An 18,736-nucleotide genomic window follows, 5' to 3' on the forward strand; every position below is an offset into this window, starting at 1 on the left:
CACACACACACACACACACACACACACACACACACACACAAACACACACACACACACACACACACACACACACACACTATAAAGGTCTGTCTCTCCTCTAGTTGTTACTCTGCTTATTTTCATCATCAATGAAACACACGTTTTCTCTTTGCTGTTCAGGTATGTGCTTTTAATTTTCCTCTACAGTGTGATATTTGAAATATGTGACCATCCAGAAGCTGTGGCTTCAGTTTGGGCTTCTTTTTATTTAAGGCAAAGTCCTCCATCATTTTTATCTGGCACAATCAGTATAGTACTGCAATTGGTATGTAGTTCTCATATTTTATATAATATATATATATATATATATATATATATATATATAAAATCATATTTACAGTCTTTGTGAGTGACTGTGAACATTTTAAATGACAGTTTGTTTTAAAGGTCCCATGTTATGCTCATTTTCCGGTTCGTACTTGTATTTTTTGGTTTTCTACTGGAACATTTTTACATGCTTTAATGTTTAAAAAAAAACAGTATTTTTCTCATACTGTCTTTATGAATGTACCTGTATAAAAGCCCAGTCTGCTCTGAATGACGATCACCATTCTCAAAGCTGCTTTAGCAAAAAAAAAACTCTGATAACCCACTGTAGCTACCTGGCCAGTACCAATTGATAGACAGAAAATCAGCAAGTGATGTTAGCTAGTGAGCACAGTGGAACATTTAATAACTAGAGCCAGATATTTCATAGTTGAGACCGAAAACAAAGCTGCAAGCACAAAAGAAACAGGTATTACACTTTTAACATTTAAATAATCACAAATTTCTATCTATCTATCTATGACAAGTTATTCTTGGTGCCTGGGCCTCTCTGTCCATCTGTCAGTCAGTTTGGCCAGAAACATTCAACAGTGAAGCGATGTGATGAATTCCTCTCCCAATCCCTCATCTGCCTTTGGTCCATGTGCCCGGTGTTTATTCAGATTCACATACTCATGCTCTGAGATCTTGGCTAAAAACTAACTATGAAGGGATCTGAGAGACTTGGGCGGCCTCAGTGCTTGATCTGCTATGTTAATACACTCAAAGGCAAACAGCCTGGGGGGACTTCCAGTTGTTTGCATTGAAAATAGTGTTAAAATTGGTCTACTGCTGGAGTGTCTGCCCAGAAACGGTTCGGTTTGACTGCAGCTCATTAAACAGTTTTGACTGTCCACTGAAATACATACATAAAGTTATGGTTAGGAATGCTAAAATATGAATGTGGCTCCACGCACATTTAAAAATCCCTTCAGGTCAGGGAGACTGCGAGTAGATCAAAATTTAATAGAGGACTTGGCTGGTGTTAATGGCAGCCAACCGACCAGCTTAATCTCTCCATCCCACATTCGCTCTTGTAAATCAAATTAATCAAGAAGGATTGGCCAGCTGATAGCCCACTCTTATCCTGGGTAACAGGACACTGTGGCCTCTTCTATTCCTAGATCATTAGCTACACATGGCCTTCCCCTTTATATTCTTCTTTGAACAAAAACACCCCTACATTGAATGTGTAATGCGTCTCCAGTGGCCAAAATTTGTTCACAATTAAAAAACTTTTTGACATCAGGACGCAGTAGTTTTTAAGACTATTGAAGCTCAGCAATTTGGAGTGGCATGCAAACATATTAACTGATCATCTTCTATTAATCTATCTTTTTGTGTGTGCATAGTCAAATATTATGTTTAGACTATGTAACTTGTGACCATAGTCTAAACACATAGTGACCACTGTGGCTACTACAAAAAAATGAATTTTTCCCAACATTTTTGAGTCAGTTGCTTTAAAGGTGTCATCATTGGGCGACCTGACTGAGCTAAAATGTTGTGTAACAGTGGCACAAATAGAGAAGAGACATAAAGTCCAGCAAAAAAAAAACGTTACGCAGCAATTATCTACAGCATCTAAAGTTCGTTAATGTTTCCCACCATAAGCTACTTGCCATGCCAGACCAAATTAGGCTGTAGCAGGAAAACTCCTCAGTTTATTGAATGGAGTGAAGCTGCATTTCATTGCTTATAAATTATGCTCTTCATTTTTAAGTGGACATAAGTTGTTTTTTTTTTTCAAAAGTTACACAGTCCAGCTTAAAGTTTGTCAAAATTTCCTTTTTTAGGGAGTTGATGATCAACTTCAGTCAACTGTCTACGTCCTGTGTTTGCAGCATAATGTAACATTGGATTATTTGTTTGCAAATTAGAAGCCAATTTTGTGTTTTTTGAAAATGCACTCTACAAACTACTGTTGGAAAAATCATAAATCATCTAGAAATGACACCTTTCACATTTGGCTAATGTTGTTGCTGCTGTTATTTATAACAGTATGATTTGTATATCTACGGTTTTCTCTCCAGTGTCACCATGTCTGATTTAGAAGTTCACGGGTGAGTAAATCCATTGCTACCAGTTCAACTTTTCTTCATTCATGTGTTACTTTTATGGCGTGTCTGATGTAGTCTTTAAATTTTTTTTTTCATTAAGAGGCCATCAGGAGGGTAAGCACATTCACTTATATATTTAATAAAGCCACAGTTTCATTGTTTCTCTCAACTCAATCGCTGTGTCACTCTTTCTTTTCTCTTCAAGAAGAAGATGAGGAGCAGGGAGAGGGAGGTGAGACTTTGATGCTGGGTTGTGTTGATTTAATAGAGTATTTGCTTAGAAATAAAATATTCAGATGCAAGCTATAATGGGAACCTGTCGGTGAAAGCACAACACAACCATCAAACTGTAAAAATTGATTTACATATTGTAATCCGTCCGGTGTTTTCCCAGGAACTCTGAATATACATTTATAATCAAACTGAACAGGAAACTTTAAACCTTTAATTTTAAGTGCTGTTTATCTTTTGTGGTGCAAGTCCTGGTTAGAAACCGTTGCCGTGAATTGTAGCTTTCTAAAGTATTAATTTGCTTTATGCATCTTTGCCTATTAGAGTTAAACTTGGATTAATTTCCTCTGTTGTATTTTCAACTGTAACTGCTGTTTATACAAAATGAACTGATTCACTTTTTTCGTTGCTGTTCTGACTGTCCTGTTGAAGGAGAGCGCCCCAAATACAAGTACGCATGGAAATACTAAACATTAAAATACTTTGTCAGATTTTAACACAAAATGCATTGCAAAGAAGTAAAAATGACCTGATCGTGTATATTGATGTTGCATTCGTGTTATTTTACAGGCCGCTGGTCACACAGCTCGCTGCCCCTAAAATCCCTGAGGGGGAGAGGGTTGACTTTGATGTATGTTCCTTCAAGGTTGTTGTTAATGGAACATTTACACAATCACAGCACCAAAAACTGCTGTTACATAATCCTGACCTGGGTATTCACTGGCCCCTGTTAGGATATCCATAGGAAGAGGATGGAGAAAGACCTTCTGGAGCTGCAGACTCTAATCGATGTCCACTTTGAGCAGAGGAAGAAAGAGGAAGAGGAGCTGATTGGACTCAAAGACAGGATTGTAATGCCTTTCCCATGCTGTCTTGTCCATTTCTTCCTCATGCATTTGTCTGAGAAAGAGATTTGTCAGGATACACTGACTATTCAGAAAAAAGAGTGATTAAAGAGCCCTGTGTAAAAGTCCAGCTGGCGTGTTCTTTTGTGTTATAGGAGAGCCGCCGGGCAGAAAGAGCCGAGCAGCAGCGTGTGAGGGCTGAAAAAGAGCGTCACAGACAGACACGGATTGCGGTAATTCATATTTAACATAGCATTACGTATGTTTTTTTAATCCAAAAGAGCACTTTAAGTAAACATCTGAAGATGACCTCCTCAGGAGGAGAGACAGAGGAAAGAGGACGAAGAGGCGAAGAAGAGGGCCGATGAAGAGGCAAAGAAGAAGAAAGTGCTTTCCAACATGGGGGCTCACTTCGGAGGATTCCTGGCCAAGGTCAGAATAATACATTTAGGCAGGTGTCTTACTGTAGAACTGTCAGAGTTCATGCGTGTCTGATCCTCCCAGAAAGTGAGTTGTGTTTGTTTTGTGCAGGCGGAGCAGAGGCGAGGCAAAAAGCAAACTGCGAGGGAAATCAAGAAGACGACTCTGGCAGAAAGACGCAAGCCACTGGCTGTTGAGACCCTGAGAGAGGACAACCTGAGGTCAGTTTAAAGCCCATGAAAGGCTGATGCTTAAACATTCATTACATTTTAATCCAGCTCCATGTTGTAGGAACCTGGTGCATACTATTTAAAGCTGCTGCCACAAAAGGTGCATTTTTCTGTCATGTGAAGTTGTTAATGCTGCTGTGTTTTAGAGAGAGAGCCAAGGAGATGTGGGAATGTATCTACCAGCTTGAGTCTGAGAAATTTGACCTGACTGAGAAGACGAGGAGGCAGAAGTATGAGGTGAGCCATTTAGCTGAGAATATACAAAACTGGTATTTTAAAAATGGCTAATTTGTGAGATCAGTCTGTTTGTGTTTTCCAGATCAACGTACTCCTGAACAGAATCCAAAATGCTCAGAAATTGTGAGTCAAAATCTACAATTACACAACCTTAACACCCCAAAAACTAGAGCATTGTAGAGAGCTACATTGCATCTATGCAAATTGACTATGCAAACATACCACGGATGGATGGCAACAGTCGCATAAAAACAGGAAATGCCAAACTCACAGCTCTTGAAAATGTTCCACCTTATGCAGAGGATGCACACATCTCACACTTGCTGGTCCTTTCTGTGCCGACTGACTGTTAATAATCAACTGTATATTTTGTTCTTGTCTCAATGCAGCAAAAAGGTCCATGGTAAGGGGAAGGTCGGAGGACGCTGGAAGTGAACTCACACAGAAGGCACAATGAAACAAATGGTTTTCATGTGGCATTTTTAGTGAAATACATCAACTTGCAATTACATCTGTAATTATTATTATTATTATTATTATTATTATTATTATTATTATTATTATTATTAAATGCATGTATACGTTAAATGGACAATTTTTTAATGGACATTTTCTAGCAGTGTCATTCAAAATGGAAATGAAATCGAATTAATATTCTTGAAAATTTAAACCTGGAAAAGTTCACAGCTACTACAAACAAAAAGGAACTACTATCTGGGGCCACTCAGTTGCTACTTATTGGCTGGGTAACTTCCTTATGAATGAAAAATAAATTATCTCTGTCTGCAATATCTCGTTGACTGTTGCATATTGTGAAGGTAAAGCTGCTGAAAATGGGAGCAGATGAAATGAAGAGCCTTTACTTCCTCTGTGGTACGAAAACAGCATGGACGTCATCACTCTTCCCCTCACGCCACGGCTCAAATTCAGCCTCCAGAGCGATGCTCACCACTTTCTTTGCAAAGCCTGCTTCTTGCTCTTTGTTCACATCCAAAATGTACCTGCGATACACACACATAGACACACACATCCAACTTAAATGCAACAACCACAAATAAAGGTATTATTAACGTTTCATCTGTGAACTAGCAGATGGGTGGATATGTAGCAAACAAAAAATAATCAGATACAGAAAAGCAAATGCACTGGTGTACAACATAGCATAGTTACTGTACTCCTAGTGATTGTACTGTCACCATGGTAACAAGCTCTGTTACTATAAAAACCCTCACTTGGCCAACTCCACGACAATCACAGCGTCTGGCGCTGCAATCTGTCTCGTTGTCGGGCCAAACTGGTGCACGCAGCTTTACAGAGAGGGAAACAAAAAGTAGTCATATCAGTCTGATGGTGAAGGAATCCTATTGTGGGTTAAGGTACTATATTTTTATTATTATTTATTGAGTGAAATGGTCTATTAGAGCATTAAAGAAAAAAAGGTTCTCACCTGGCAGAGAAGTAGATGATGTTAAAGAAATGGGAGTATTTCTGTTTTTCTGGCAGTTTGTTAAGGGAGTCCATCGGCAGGAAGGTCACAGAGATCCCATTCAGACACATCAAGTCTGAAGAGGATTTGAGAAAATGCAGTGCTAAAACCATCATGTTTCATACACAGTTACTTTTTTCTGTGTGCTTAACATCAAAACAGGTTTCAGAAGGATTGGCAGTGATCCACCATAAATTGAAAAGCTTAGTTCCCATTGAAACAAGAAATGATGCAACATAGTCGAATACAATCATTTACCTCAGTCTGAACATTTTCACTTTGAGTTAAACAGCTTTTGTTATTGCATGAGCTGTCCTTCCCCGCACTGCACTGGCAATCAACTAAAGCCACTACAGGCCTGCTAGTGTTAACAGCCATTTACCGTTAATGCTGACAACTTTTCCGTCAGTCTCTGGGGATGGCTCCTCTGGCTCTGCGTCTGACTGAAAAGTGGTGGGCCAGCCCCGTCTACTGGACAGGGACTGGAACAATTCCTGTACGTTTGCAAAGGAGATATCCTGGGCTGTCTGTGGATGTGAGGAAAGCAAGGGACAGACGTTAATATGATCCTCAGTGTATGAACAACAAGTTACTGCTACTGTACAATCAAAGAACGTGGATACATAACTATAATCTAACATGTAATCCGTGCTATTACTACTGTATATTTTACCTTGATATTACTACTGTATATTTTACCTTCACGTGTTGTCCATTCTGTGTCTTCAGCAGGCTCTTGTCGTCAGTTTCAATGCCAAAGGAGAGGTAAGGACTGGAAACAATATCTCCCCAGTAGCCCCTGACAGCCACTTTGTCCCCTTTCTGTCCAGACACAGGCAAAGTTCCCTCATGTGGTCTTATTGCTGCATTATGTAGAAAGATTGTGCAGGAAAACAGACACTCACCTGAGTGAACACTCTTGAAGAGAGCAAACTTGGATTGGTTATTTGGTAGACACCTTCCCTCATTTCGAACGCCAAACCCCGCTCCCTCCATCGCGTATATTGTTGTTTGTTGATGACACCACACTGCACACACATAAAGAGTGTCCATCCTTCAGTGCAAAATATAATCCACCACATTTTTGTCCTTTATAAATATTTCTGAGGGCAAATATAGGAAGCATATTTTAATCGACAAACATAGAAAGGCACACAAAATATTGAAATACCCCTTTCTCGTGCAGTTTCATTGTAAGATCCCAGTCAAAGCAGCTCTTCTTGGAGTCGTAGCGTGTTCCAAGGTGCTGCCTGACCCGATAATCCCAGGCTTTGGACATTAAGATAGGGGCAGAGCACTTAGATGAAGATGATGAAGGCTGAGGCTGGAGCCACAACTTGAATATCCTGGCCAGCTCATCTCGCTCCTTAAACTGTAGAAATATTCAGAGTATGGAAGTTCAGCCTCAATTCCTGATTTCAGAAAAAAGATCAATCATAAGGTCTTAAAGAAACACAGGACAGGCTTGTTTTACAAATGATCGTACCTTGAGAAGACTTGTGTTCAGACAGGGGTGTGTGGCCGTCTCCGGTGTTTCAGTAACAGACAGAGAGAGCTGTGATGCCGCATGTCTCAGTGCCTGTTCTGTCTGACTGCGGATCTCACCGTTCCCAAACAACTCCAGGAAAACCTCGGTCTTCTCTAAAAATAAAAATCGTTGCAAAATAACTTAAATGTTTGGGACACATATCTGTATTAGAATTTTTACTGAACATTTAGGCTATAAAGCTAATAATGTAACAGCATGTATTATTCCAACCATTATTTCCCATGCTTTCCTTTGGCATCAGTGCCAGGTAGAGGAGCAGCAGCTGTCTAGCCACCACCTCCATGCTGTTTTCTATCACCCACACCTGCAGTAGAGCAGAGAGAAGAAGTTTGCAGCTCACAGTAGAATATATCAATTTGTTCACATAACAGTTTAAGAGAGAGGTTCACATTAAGGCTTTCGTGGTCCTGCAAACCAGAAATGGTTTTCAAAATATGTCGTGGATCTCCACTGCCAACCAGTAAAACATTGACCTCCCCTTCAAGTCTCACAGGGCCTGGGCACAGACAGAGAGAGAGACAAAGAGAGGGAGAGGGAGAGAGAGAGAGAGAGAGAATTTAGCTTCTATTCTTAATTGAAATAATCATTTATATATCTCCTGTGCTATTTAAATGCAATGGACAAAATAATAGAAACACTGTATTCAGTGCAATAATCTTACAGTAGATACCAATACGATACTACAGTCCAGGTTAAAAGTTTTAAGTAAGAAGTTATGGTGTAGTTTGAGGGCACTGTTGATGCAGTTTTATATCGGATTGTTTCAGTGTTCATAATTGTCTAGTTTTGTGTAGACTACATCACGAATGAATTAAAACTCATGTTATTTTCCGCTTCTGTGGACTGGGGGTGGTGGGACTGAGTACCACAGGAGGGCCCAGATAGATGCTAATGAATAGCTGTGGATGTGGGGAGGGGCCCATAGAGAATGCCTTTACAGGGCCCAGAATGATACACCACTGATTGTAATGCTTTATCTAATCGGTATGACATAAAATCCGTAGCAATATCACACTATAAACAAAATACTCCTTTACAAGTATAAGTCAAAATGTACTTAAAAGTACAATAACAAGTAACTAATTGTACTTTAAGTGTCAAAAGTGATAGTACTCATTGTGCAGAATAGCCCCTGATGTTAGTGTTTAATTTTTGTATTATAGGATCATTATTATGCAGTACGTTGGTCGAAGTGAAGCAAATTTTGATGTGACGCATTTAGAAGGACCACGCATCCACGTGCACCTGAAGTTCTCACCCGTATTCAGCAGGTCGCGTGCAGGGCTGAAGCCCCACCAGGTGATGCAGCCAGCGCCCTCAGATGCCCGTCCGGCACTCATCCTGTAGCTAGCTAATGTGACCGAAAGAAAAAAAAGAAAACCAAGCCGGACACCTGACTGTAAGTGGTTCACATCAGAACTCAACTAGTAACGTTAGAGGTAGGCTAATGTCCATGTTTTAACAGAGTCTCAGTTGGCATTGTTAGTCTAAATGTTAGCACGAACGTTAACTAAGGCTAAGTTAGCTAGCTAGCTAACCGTAACTTTACGTAAAAAAGAAAAAAAACATTGTCAGCTTATTAATGAAGTTGTTATCCATGAACACAAACCCGTCGCTTACCTCAGTATATAGTGATACATGGCCATAGACAGCGAAACAGAAATGATGACAAAACTCACCCGGCAAGCTGTATAGTTTGCAGCTAACAGTTGGATAAGAAAGTTTGGGTTCTGTTGCTAGGCAACAGCTTCTCAGTGGAGAGGACAGACGCCATCTCCCGGTGGCTGAAATTGATACTCCTGTCTTTTTAAGTCCAACAGACTATTAAACAATGTTGGATAATTTCTATAATCTATAATACGCTTCTGTATGGAATAGTATTCTAGAGCAATTTCTACAACTCAGAGGTTTTATTTGATTACTTATACAGTAAGAACATAAACTAATACTAATTTAAATAAAGGTAGGAGAGTAAGAGAAACATTGATGTGAAACCATTGTGGGTTTATTGTCATTCGAAAAAATCCAGAGCATTAAAACAAGCAGTTTTCAGGAATCTGTTGCACCACATGACAACAAAAAGAGCAAAAAGGCCCAGTGTACATGCCATGAGAAGTAGAAGCTCTACCACCATGTCTCCAGAGTACCTTTTCAGAACAGTGTAACTCTGAAATCCTCTCTTTATGCATTCAAATTTTACTAAACTAGCATACACAAAAGACGCACATTTACAGATAAGTGATTTCCAAGTGTTCCAAGTAAACAAATATAACACAAATTGAACACACACACTAGACTTACTAAAGTACCTTAAAAGATACAAAATGGAAAACAGAATATGCAAAATGACCAAACATCAGGATTAACAATAAGTATCGTATAAGATATCAGCAGTATGTCAAACTAAAACAAGGTGTGACTCTAACGAGGTTTTGCTTTGACTGCTGCATCGACTTCTTCTTCTGGCAGGAGAGTGTGCCACTGGGCTACTGGACGTCTGGGATTGGCAAGCATTTCTGACCAGTGGCGCAGGCCAACTCCTGTAGCTCCATAACCCATAAAGGTTTTTCCAATGGGGTCATTGCTCCCAAGTTTATCATAGTCAAACACTGTGAGGACGACCTGCACTTTCTGAAAACCAAAAAAGTAAGATGCGTTATTGAATCGTTCCCCATATCACCACTTAGTGTCTGTTAAGTTTCAAATGGATATGAAACAAAGCATACCTGTATCTGCTCAAAGGGGACATCAAAGCTGAAACTCTCATTAAAGTAAGGATTGAGCGTGTTTTTCTTGACTGTCGTCTTTTTCTTCTTAATCCGTTTACCATTTTGCTGCAGAACAATCTTCACATACGGATCTTATGGAAAAGGAAAATATGGCAATGTAGTTGTGTTTTGTTGGGCTATTTTATTTCCTCATTGGACTGAAGTTTGTTAAAGTAAAGTTTTATAAGGAATTAAATAAATATTTGACAGAGAGATAATAAGGGGCAGGAGGCCTAATTACCTGATAAGCCACCAACATCCATTTTCTTCAGATTCTTTGCCTCCATGATGTTCACTGTCAGTTTTCCAGCAGTGGGTACATACCGTAAAGAAACGCAAATATCACCCAATTTTTCTTGCTGAAAAGAACAATTACGGATTACCAGCATGTCCCATCACATTAAATGAACAAATGAATAGGCCTACACTTTTTATAAATCTGCTGATAATCATTATTTCTTCATTTTTAGAAGCAAGACAGAGTATATTTATATAAATATGCGCAATATAACAAACTATAACACAATATATCATACCTCTTCCTTCTCACCACTCTCCACGTCTCTCCACTGTTGCAATGGCTGGCCCAAATCAACGCTGTTCATGGGAATCTTTATCTCACCGATCATATCATGCTTGGAGAAACGATCAAAGTCAAAAACCTGCAGCACCAAAGTCTTTCCGCCCAACTCTGCATACGGGATCTAGAAAGAGAGGTTATTAAAACATTAGGACGTACATAGGGAAAGGTAGACCATTTTGTTTACATGTTACAATGTTAAAATGTACATATCTATACAACAATAAAGAACATGAAGGGACTGGAGACAATTAAGAACATACTGCTTTAATATTTTTGGGGAGGGATACCTTGACAGACGCCACTCAGGGAGGGAAAGACTAAGACGAGGGGAAGTAGAGATATACGTAGGCCAAATGTCGGCGTCACGAGGGGTAAAAAGTGACATGTCATCAATAACCTGGAACACCAACACAAGCTGCGACAGAGGCATAAAGATAAGAGAAAGAACTAACGAAATACAAACAACATCTAGTCGAGGAAGGCACAAAGTCAGGCACGTGGTACCTTGAAGATAAAAGTCTCGTTGAAAACGGGGCATAAATTCTTGCGTTGAACTTTGGTCTCGTACTTCTTCTTTTTGTCTGGCAACAAAAAGACTTTAACATAAGGGTCCGAGGTCCCCCCCATGTCCATAGCAGCAAGGTCCTGAGCCTGAAGGATGCCCACTATAAGCTTCAGAGGAAAGACAAGTGTCAGAATGATCAATGGTCAGGAATAGAGCATCGATATTCCTTCCTGATAGTTATTTGTTGAGTCCCTATATTTTAATCATTAATATGAATGCCTTTGATGAAACTGACAATGGTTGTGTTTTCACACAGAGCCTACCTGGGCATCTGTGAAGTTGTAGTCCAACGAGAACTCCAGTTTACCCAACTTTTCCTGTTCTTTCTCCTCTTCCTCTCCTTCCTTCTTCACCTCCCCATCCTGCCATTTAAAAATATCAGTGCATTGGATATTCATCATGAAGATCTATTTCAAGTAAGATTATACAATATTGTGTTAACTGGAAATCACGTACCTTCTCTCCAGCCTCTCCTTCACCTTCCTTTTCCTTTTTGCGGCGACCCGTCTTCCTCTCCCTCACTTTCTTTGGCTTTTTCTTTTTCCCGCAGCATTTCTTGAAAAGACAGAAGATGAGGCATGCCACCAAAACCAGAACCACCAAAACAATGGCTGCTACTGCCCACACAGGAACTGCAAAATAAAAGAAAGGTGAATTCACTTATCAGTATTCACTGTATGCAAAATGGGAGTATGCTTATGATGGCGGAAGGAGTGGATGTTGGATCCCCTGATCCGCTACCTTTACAACAGTAACATGAAAAATCCCGACCACCAAACAACAACAAAAAACACCACAAAACTAACAAAAACATATATTTGAATCTGATCTTTCAATAGACTTGTTAACTTCTAAACACTTTTTTTTTTAAAAGTCTTACACGTCAGGATCTTCAAGAGGATTTAAATCGTTCACATCAGTTTACTTCTATAATCTAAATCAGTTCCAACTAATATGATTCAACATAAACTGCTTTTCTAGAGTTTGGGAACAGAACAGCGTAATACTTAATATAATTTAAATGAAATATGGTACTATAGAAATAAAATGTGAATATAATAGAATAATTTACAGCACTAGTTAATCTAGGGAAGGTTCGCTGAGCATGCATGTGTGCTGTCAGCAACACCCTTCTCCACAATCAGATAAGACACTGTAAGCTGGGAGTGGCCCTGCACAGTACAACCACACACCCCCAGCAGCACAGTTCATCATTAAGTGCTTTACTCAAACCACCTCAGCAGTAGTTGTTAAAGGGAAAAACAACTCTGATGCAGTTTCCCACTTTTCATGGGCAGGAATGTCAAAAATAGTAGGTATAATGTCCCCAAAACAAGCTCATATTTCTTTAAAATCATTCTTCATACCATGTTAAATATGTCAAAAACACTTTACATTATATCTTGAACTTTTAAGAAAGCTAGACTACAGTTGCCAACGGAATATGTAATAATGTTTATAGATCATGTCAATTATGTACGGGGTGGGGTGGGGGGGTTCCTCTTTAAAAAAGAATCAAAGATATACCCTTTATTTTAACATGTATATGAAGTTATAAAGTTGAAATTCTAGAAGTGGCTTACTTGGCAGATGACCAAGTTCATTCATGAACTTGTCCTTCATGTGGTTATAGTCATGGCCGGGGTGATGTTCTGTATGCGAGTGCTCGTGGTGTTCTGTATGCGAGTGCTCGTGGTGTTCTGTATGCGAGTGCTCATGGTGAACTGGCTCCGTTGCTTCCTCTGGCTCGGGTTCGGACGGTTCTGCAGCCCTCCGGGCCCGGACCCCAACACTGGCCAACCTCATGTCAGCTGTCAAAACAGAAAAGCAACGCAGTTCATGTTGGTTTGTTACGTTCTCTATGAGGCTGGCTCCTACGGTGAGAGATAACACAACTGCGTATGTGCGCTGTGTAATCTCTATGTCCATGCGTTGCAGTACAGTTCCAAGCCATCTAAGCCAGATGCTCAACATGGCTGACCCTAATCCCTCTGTTACTTTCATTCTCTCTGCCATCTCCCCCACCCCATACCCCACGCTTTCACATTACCATTTGTTGCATTCCCATTTTTCTCTCGTCGTAACTGTGGTCCCCAAACCTCAAATAACTATTACTTTTTTAAATAGATGGCAATGCTGACTGAAATTAAATTATTGGCATCTATTCACATTTATAAGTTACTCTTCACAGCTGTGTATTAGGAGTAATGGTTTTATTCAGATTTTTAGGAAACTATAGGCAAATAATTCACATCAAAAGAACCAGTCAATAGGTTAGCCCTTTAAGTGGGTATGTTCAAAGCCAAATGTGATTTTATCATAAAATAAAAAACAGAATAAAAAAAATAATCTACGCTTTTCTCACTGGTTCAAATTTTTTGCAATGTAGTCCTCTTAATCATAACAGAAATACTTGAAATAGTATGCATATTTCTTACCTGTTGATAGGTTTCCTTTAATTCCCTGTATGCTGACAGAGCTTTTGGAGCAACTTTTAGTTCAAAGTGTATTTCTTGCTCCTTCCCCTTTGGCCCGTTGAAGCCCTTACACACCCATGGTTCCTTCGGTATGCTGCGGACTGACTGGCAGGCTGCCTGCAACCCTTTCTATCAAAGCTACAGCACTGGCAAATCACTAGAGCAGCGTTGTTTTAATCCCCCCCCACCCCTCCTCCCGATATTAGAATGCTGACAACACATCTGTTGCTGTACGTCTCTGAACGAAGATGCATAAAGAGCAACAGTCACCTCTTAATATAATAATATTCCACTGTTAAACATTGAGTAATTCAATGCTTCTCCTTGAGTAGGAAAAGTGACTCATTAGAGTTCATTAGACTGAGTGATGAAACATAGCAGTGGTGGTCATGTTTATCCATTGAAGAGATTGTAGAGGATCCAGTCCTTCACTAATCCCCTCAGCATAGCTGTCCTCGCAGTCAATCGTCAATCTACCAACAACTTTCACAGAGTAAATATTCCATCCTCCCCATCCATTGGCTTACCATTTCACTGTACAAAACACATACCCGTATTTAGAGCACTGGGAACAGTAATCCCTGGGCATGCTGCCACGCGTTTGCACAGCTACATCTGGAGATCTCTGTGGCTTCAATCCAACATGCAACAGCCTCCTCCAAAGGATAAACAAACTGCATATGAAAACAAAACGGAAAAAAAGACTAACACAGCAAAATAAAAATGTAATATTGTTATTATGGGGCTGTTGTACTTAGTTGCAAGTCTATTCCTCCCTTAGCAAGTCCAGCTAATAAACAGGCTCTTTTACCCCTTATGAGGGCACTCCTTTAGGTTAGAAGTATACACAATACTAGAGACAATTTTAATTATAACCTCATGATGTTTTGTAAACAGTTACTCTCATTCATTCATATTTTCTCTTGATCCAAATCAATCAAGAATTGATCCAATCTTTTTTCCCCACAACTGTAAAATATTTGGATCATTATCTTGGATGTGTTGCAGGCAGCACTGTATCTCTAGATTGCAACTGAAACAGAGTAGTACGCCTAGCTGTGATGCATGCTGTTGACATACTTCTGACACTGAATCTTATCTTTGCTGAAACATGTAATTTACTAAGAAGCAGCATAGTCATTTTTAACCACACACTGTCAGTTAGCCTAATGTTAAACATTAAGCTCCCACCCAACAGTGACAAAGCAAAGTCCCACTGTTATAGTGTTCTGTAGGGGCAGACATGACATTAGGAAAAGTACAGAAAGTGCATTTAGACTGCATGACAGATCAGATGACTGTGTAAACAATTGATCATAGTTGTAAAAAAATATATATAATAAAAAATACTAACAACATGATAGGTCAGCATAGTCTGGCTTTATTCAATGTTTCAATGATACGCCAAATCTTAAACTATCCATTTGACTCAAAATAGTATGCATTCTTACAAAAGATGTGGGTTAAAACCTCTGACACTGGAATGCATGAATCATAATACATCAGAGGCTAAATAACAAGCGACTCATTAACAGCTTAAGAAAGTTTTTAGCACCATATTAATGAGAACATTATTTTTTTCAGTGTGGTCTTCGAGTAAAAAAAAAAATAAAATGAGGTTTTTCTGTTATTTTGCTTTGACCTTCTCTTGTGCCATTGGTATAAGAATGATGTTTGTGGTAAACTGAAAATATTGTATAGTTTTCTTAACTGAGAAGAATGCACAGTGAGAAGGATGTTTTTCCCTGTTGACTCTATACATCTTTCGAAATGTGTAGCTTATTTCACTATACTCATTTAAAGAGTATGTTTATCAAAGAGGTATTCTCCCATAGGACCGTGTGTCTCAGACGCAGTGATGCGGGTCAGACTGCCAATGTAATCGCCCAGCTTCTTGATGGTGTCATGGCTGTCGTTCAGGAAGTGCTGCTCAAGGAAGTCACACAGCTACAAAAAAGTAGAGACGTAAAAAAAATGCTATAAAAAAAGGGTTGTCAAATAGGTAATAACTTAGGACAAAGTTAATTTTAAGACTGAACATCCCTTAAATCTTACAGAGATTTTGCACAACACATACTGAACTCACACAAAAAAGTATTTTTCATATTATCCATCTCTCAGCTAAAGAAAAGAGAACAAGTAGCAGTTATATCTAACAGTGTCAGACTTACATGAGGATCAGTGTGGACGCCAGCTCTGCGGTGCACCTCAAGGATACATGTGTTTAGGGTCTTCTGGTAGTCCAGGGAAAAAGACATTGCATCCAGACCACCTCTCCAATCCTCTCTACTTGGTTTCTAGAACAGAAAGTTGATGCTTGGATAAATGTATGTACCATTCTTAACAATAATGGCTTGAAATAAAATGCACCCCTTCCCTCCCAAAAAACATTTAAAAATAAAATCTGGATTTACAGCAATAGTCTGGAGCAAAATTCGACCCCCTCTCATGTTCTGATATCCCAGCAGCTTCTCAGCCTGTTCCCTCTCCTTCACAGAGAGCTCCAGAAAAAAAGTGGAGAATTTTGGCAGGGCAACATCATCCCTGTCAAAATACATCCCCTAGAAGAAATATTTAGGGATTAAAATATAGACACATGGAAAAAGAAAAAAAAAAATCATAGCAAAGAGGGCAATTTCTATTGTTTTATTTCAATGCAAAATAGGATTTAAATACGTAACAAATATGACTAATACAGGGACTATACAGAAAGCATACGCTACCAGAGAAAGGTAGGCGTAGGACGCATTCAGCTTCAGGTTGATGAGTTTGTTGAGGTCTCCTTCGGTCTCCGAATGGAGGTTTTGTTTTACCACAGACTGCATTTCTAAAAAGACAAAATATATACAATATATATTTTCAATCAATGCGACTGGTATAAGGGTAAACATCCCCAGTTTAAATAAAGCCACAGATAACGGTCAGGTTTCCCGTTTTGTAGCGCAAAACAGTCCAGAAGACAAAGAACATTTCTTACCTTTTTTTCTCAGCCAGCTAACTTGACTAACAACGGCTTTGTTCACTCGCCCTGTGAAGCTTGTCAAAGTTCTGCACGTCTTTGCTGGCAAGCTTTTATACAACCGGTATTTAACGGCTTCAGTAAGACATCAGGCAGACTGTTGTCATGTGTTATTAAGAGAATTGAGTTCAAGTGGGAGGTAACGTTAACGTCTCTAGTCAGGTTTTGAGAAGGTTAATGTTTTGTTAGCTTACATTGTGTAAGCTATAACGTTAGTGAACTGAAGTTCGATGTTAGTTCAACAGACAACATTAACTTCAGTTAGTTTGTTGAAAGCATTTAAAACAAGAAAAACTAGTCACTGATGCGGTCTTTACAAATTAAAGTAACGCTGGCAGCTTTTAGCTGACGTTAAGTAAGCATAAACTAGCATTCACATTAACTAGCTAGCTACCTAAAAAAAAAAAATTACTAGTTAGCTAAATCTGACTGCGGCTAAAGTTTAGTTAGCTAACATAACGTTAGTCTATTAGCGAAATTTAAATGTCACTTACCTGGGTCCTTGACGCTGACGGTACCCCCTACTTCGCCGGACTGTAGCTGGCTTTATTTTGTTTAGCTAAATAACAAGACACAGCTAGTCAGTTAGCTCGCTCGCTTGTGTGTTCATATCATCTTCTTCTTTAGGGTCTTACGGCAGTTGTCATCCCATAATGTTGCACTGCCTCCTACTGGTATTAATCGTCATTAAATATATTTGTCCTCCCTTCTGTGGTGACCCCACTATCAAGCCCATCTTTGATCATGATTATCACTGGTCCCAACTCATGTAGCCCTGCAAACATGACCCTTTTTTCCTGTATATATTTACTGCATGAAATCAGGACATGCTCCACCGTCTCCTTTTCCCCACACTGACTGCAGCGCCCAGTTTTTCCACAAAAAAGTGTACTGTTGAATCTGCTGTAGCCAATTCTTAATTTACTGATAATTACACACTCTTTTCGGTTAGCCCCACTGCTTCTCACTCCTCCTACTTTATTTTATTGTAAGTGTCTCCCTTTTTCTGCACTATCCCAATAGTGTTGCCACTGTTTGAATATTCCCCTCCATACTATGCTTTTCCCCTCCTACTTGAGTGACAGTTTAATATTCATTTCTACATTTCCTTTGTTGTCCACCTCCTTTGCTAACTTATGCACTCTCTCATTTCCTGAAATTCCTGGTGCAGGTACCCACATGAACACTACTTTTTTAACCCTGATTAGCGAACCTTAAAGGTCCAATATGTAATATTTGTACTGTAATAAATCCAAAAATGACACCAATGCCTCATCAGATATTAAGGAAATATGTTAAGCTGAAATACTATCTTTTCTGACAACAATGCTAATGTCAGTATTTTTTCTTTTTGAAATTTACATTCCGTGACGGAATTTCTGTTTATGTTTTGATCTGTGTGTTGTTATCAACGGCCCAGTTTGACAGCCAGGCCGGGTTGCCAGATATACCTTTAAAAACGTTAACCCAGCACGCTACAGCTGTAACGGTAGTACAGCCATGAAAGCAGCAAACAAACGAACAGGATAAATGGAGATAGATTCTACCCGACCTAAAAAAACAGTTGCGTGACCAGAGACTAACAACCCCCTGGTAAATATTGGAGATGTATTTGAAAGATGGAGACAGCTTAGATCCCAAAAGGACGCAGAATTGGCTTATTAGCATAGCTTCAGGTTAATTTATCACAGCCACATTTTATGTCATTTCAACATTTGTGTACACACATTGAATTATATAGTTAGAGTACCTGAGTTGGTTACTCGCAAAAACAATTGAGACAGTAAAGTGATCCCGACTGGTCCTGGCTAACGCCGCCATGCTAACCCTGCTAACGTTACCGGGAGGACCAGGCAAGCGAGCCATGGCCGTTTACAACGTGTAGTTCCAACCCGGTCTCACGGCAGTTCGTGTAAATATC

General features: G+C 39.4%; 4 protein-coding genes across 11 annotated transcripts; 1 reads left to right on the forward strand and 3 right to left on the reverse strand.

Moving 5' to 3' along the window:
• The first annotated feature begins 53 nt into the window (after window positions 1-53).
• LOC120551102 (troponin T, slow skeletal muscle-like) lies at window positions 54-5,157 on the forward strand. 6 transcript variants are annotated; one of them, XM_039788280.1, is made up of 13 exons: window positions 54-159; window positions 2,379-2,408; window positions 2,506-2,519; window positions 2,611-2,637; window positions 3,069-3,087; window positions 3,207-3,282; window positions 3,371-3,487; window positions 3,637-3,714; window positions 3,800-3,913; window positions 4,013-4,122; window positions 4,278-4,368; window positions 4,451-4,491; window positions 4,758-5,157. In XM_039788280.1, the coding sequence occupies exons 2-13, from the start codon at window positions 2,386-2,388 to the stop codon at window positions 4,801-4,803; spliced, it is 756 nt and encodes a 251-aa protein (XP_039644214.1). In that variant the 5' UTR covers window positions 54-159; window positions 2,379-2,385; the 3' UTR covers window positions 4,804-5,157. The 6 variants fall into 6 exon arrangements, with proteins under 6 accessions (XP_039644214.1, XP_039644215.1, XP_039644209.1 ...); XM_039788281.1 differs by having other exon boundaries at window positions 3,072-3,087; XM_039788275.1 differs by lacking the exon at window positions 54-159 and adding an exon at window positions 2,134-2,195.
• A 38-nt stretch (window positions 5,158-5,195) lies between these two features.
• LOC120551099 (dynein assembly factor 3, axonemal-like) lies at window positions 5,196-9,160 on the reverse strand. 2 transcript variants are annotated; one of them, XM_039788273.1, is made up of 12 exons: window positions 9,083-9,160; window positions 8,662-8,754; window positions 7,793-7,899; window positions 7,614-7,707; window positions 7,341-7,495; window positions 7,026-7,226; window positions 6,760-6,882; window positions 6,554-6,676; window positions 6,237-6,381; window positions 5,816-5,930; window positions 5,601-5,675; window positions 5,196-5,369 (listed from the first exon to the last, which is right to left on the reverse strand). In XM_039788273.1, the coding sequence occupies exons 2-12, from the start codon at window positions 8,741-8,743 to the stop codon at window positions 5,228-5,230; spliced, it is 1,362 nt and encodes a 453-aa protein (XP_039644207.1). In that variant the 5' UTR covers window positions 8,744-8,754; window positions 9,083-9,160; the 3' UTR covers window positions 5,196-5,227. The 2 variants fall into 2 exon arrangements, with proteins under 2 accessions (XP_039644207.1, XP_039644206.1); XM_039788272.1 differs by having other exon boundaries at window positions 9,024-9,140.
• Window positions 9,161-9,386: 226 nt separating this feature from the next.
• Window positions 9,387-13,943, reverse strand: syt5b (synaptotagmin Vb). The gene is made up of 9 exons (XM_039788274.1): window positions 13,758-13,943; window positions 12,903-13,130; window positions 11,776-11,951; window positions 11,583-11,681; window positions 11,259-11,426; window positions 10,708-10,875; window positions 10,413-10,530; window positions 10,130-10,263; window positions 9,387-10,034 (listed from the first exon to the last, which is right to left on the reverse strand). The coding sequence occupies exons 2-9, from the start codon at window positions 13,123-13,125 to the stop codon at window positions 9,825-9,827; spliced, it is 1,296 nt and encodes a 431-aa protein (XP_039644208.1). The 5' UTR covers window positions 13,126-13,130; window positions 13,758-13,943; the 3' UTR covers window positions 9,387-9,824.
• A 1,213-nt stretch (window positions 13,944-15,156) lies between these two features.
• On the reverse strand, window positions 15,157-17,461 carry zgc:56095 (uncharacterized protein LOC406286 homolog). Of its 2 annotated transcripts, none has more exons than XM_039788282.1 (5): window positions 17,310-17,461; window positions 16,520-16,623; window positions 16,211-16,357; window positions 15,968-16,093; window positions 15,157-15,743 (listed from the first exon to the last, which is right to left on the reverse strand). In XM_039788282.1, the coding sequence occupies exons 2-5, from the start codon at window positions 16,619-16,621 to the stop codon at window positions 15,594-15,596; spliced, it is 525 nt and encodes a 174-aa protein (XP_039644216.1). In that variant the 5' UTR covers window positions 16,622-16,623; window positions 17,310-17,461; the 3' UTR covers window positions 15,157-15,593. The 2 variants fall into 2 exon arrangements, with proteins under 2 accessions (XP_039644216.1, XP_039644217.1); XM_039788283.1 differs by lacking the exon at window positions 17,310-17,461 and adding an exon at window positions 16,774-17,209.
• Window positions 17,462-18,736: the final 1,275 nt, after the last annotated feature.

Source organism: Perca fluviatilis, chromosome 21 (genome assembly GCF_010015445.1).
Source record: "Perca fluviatilis chromosome 21, GENO_Pfluv_1.0, whole genome shotgun sequence".
In the NCBI taxonomy this organism is placed as follows: domain Eukaryota; kingdom Metazoa; phylum Chordata; class Actinopteri; order Perciformes; family Percidae; genus Perca; species Perca fluviatilis.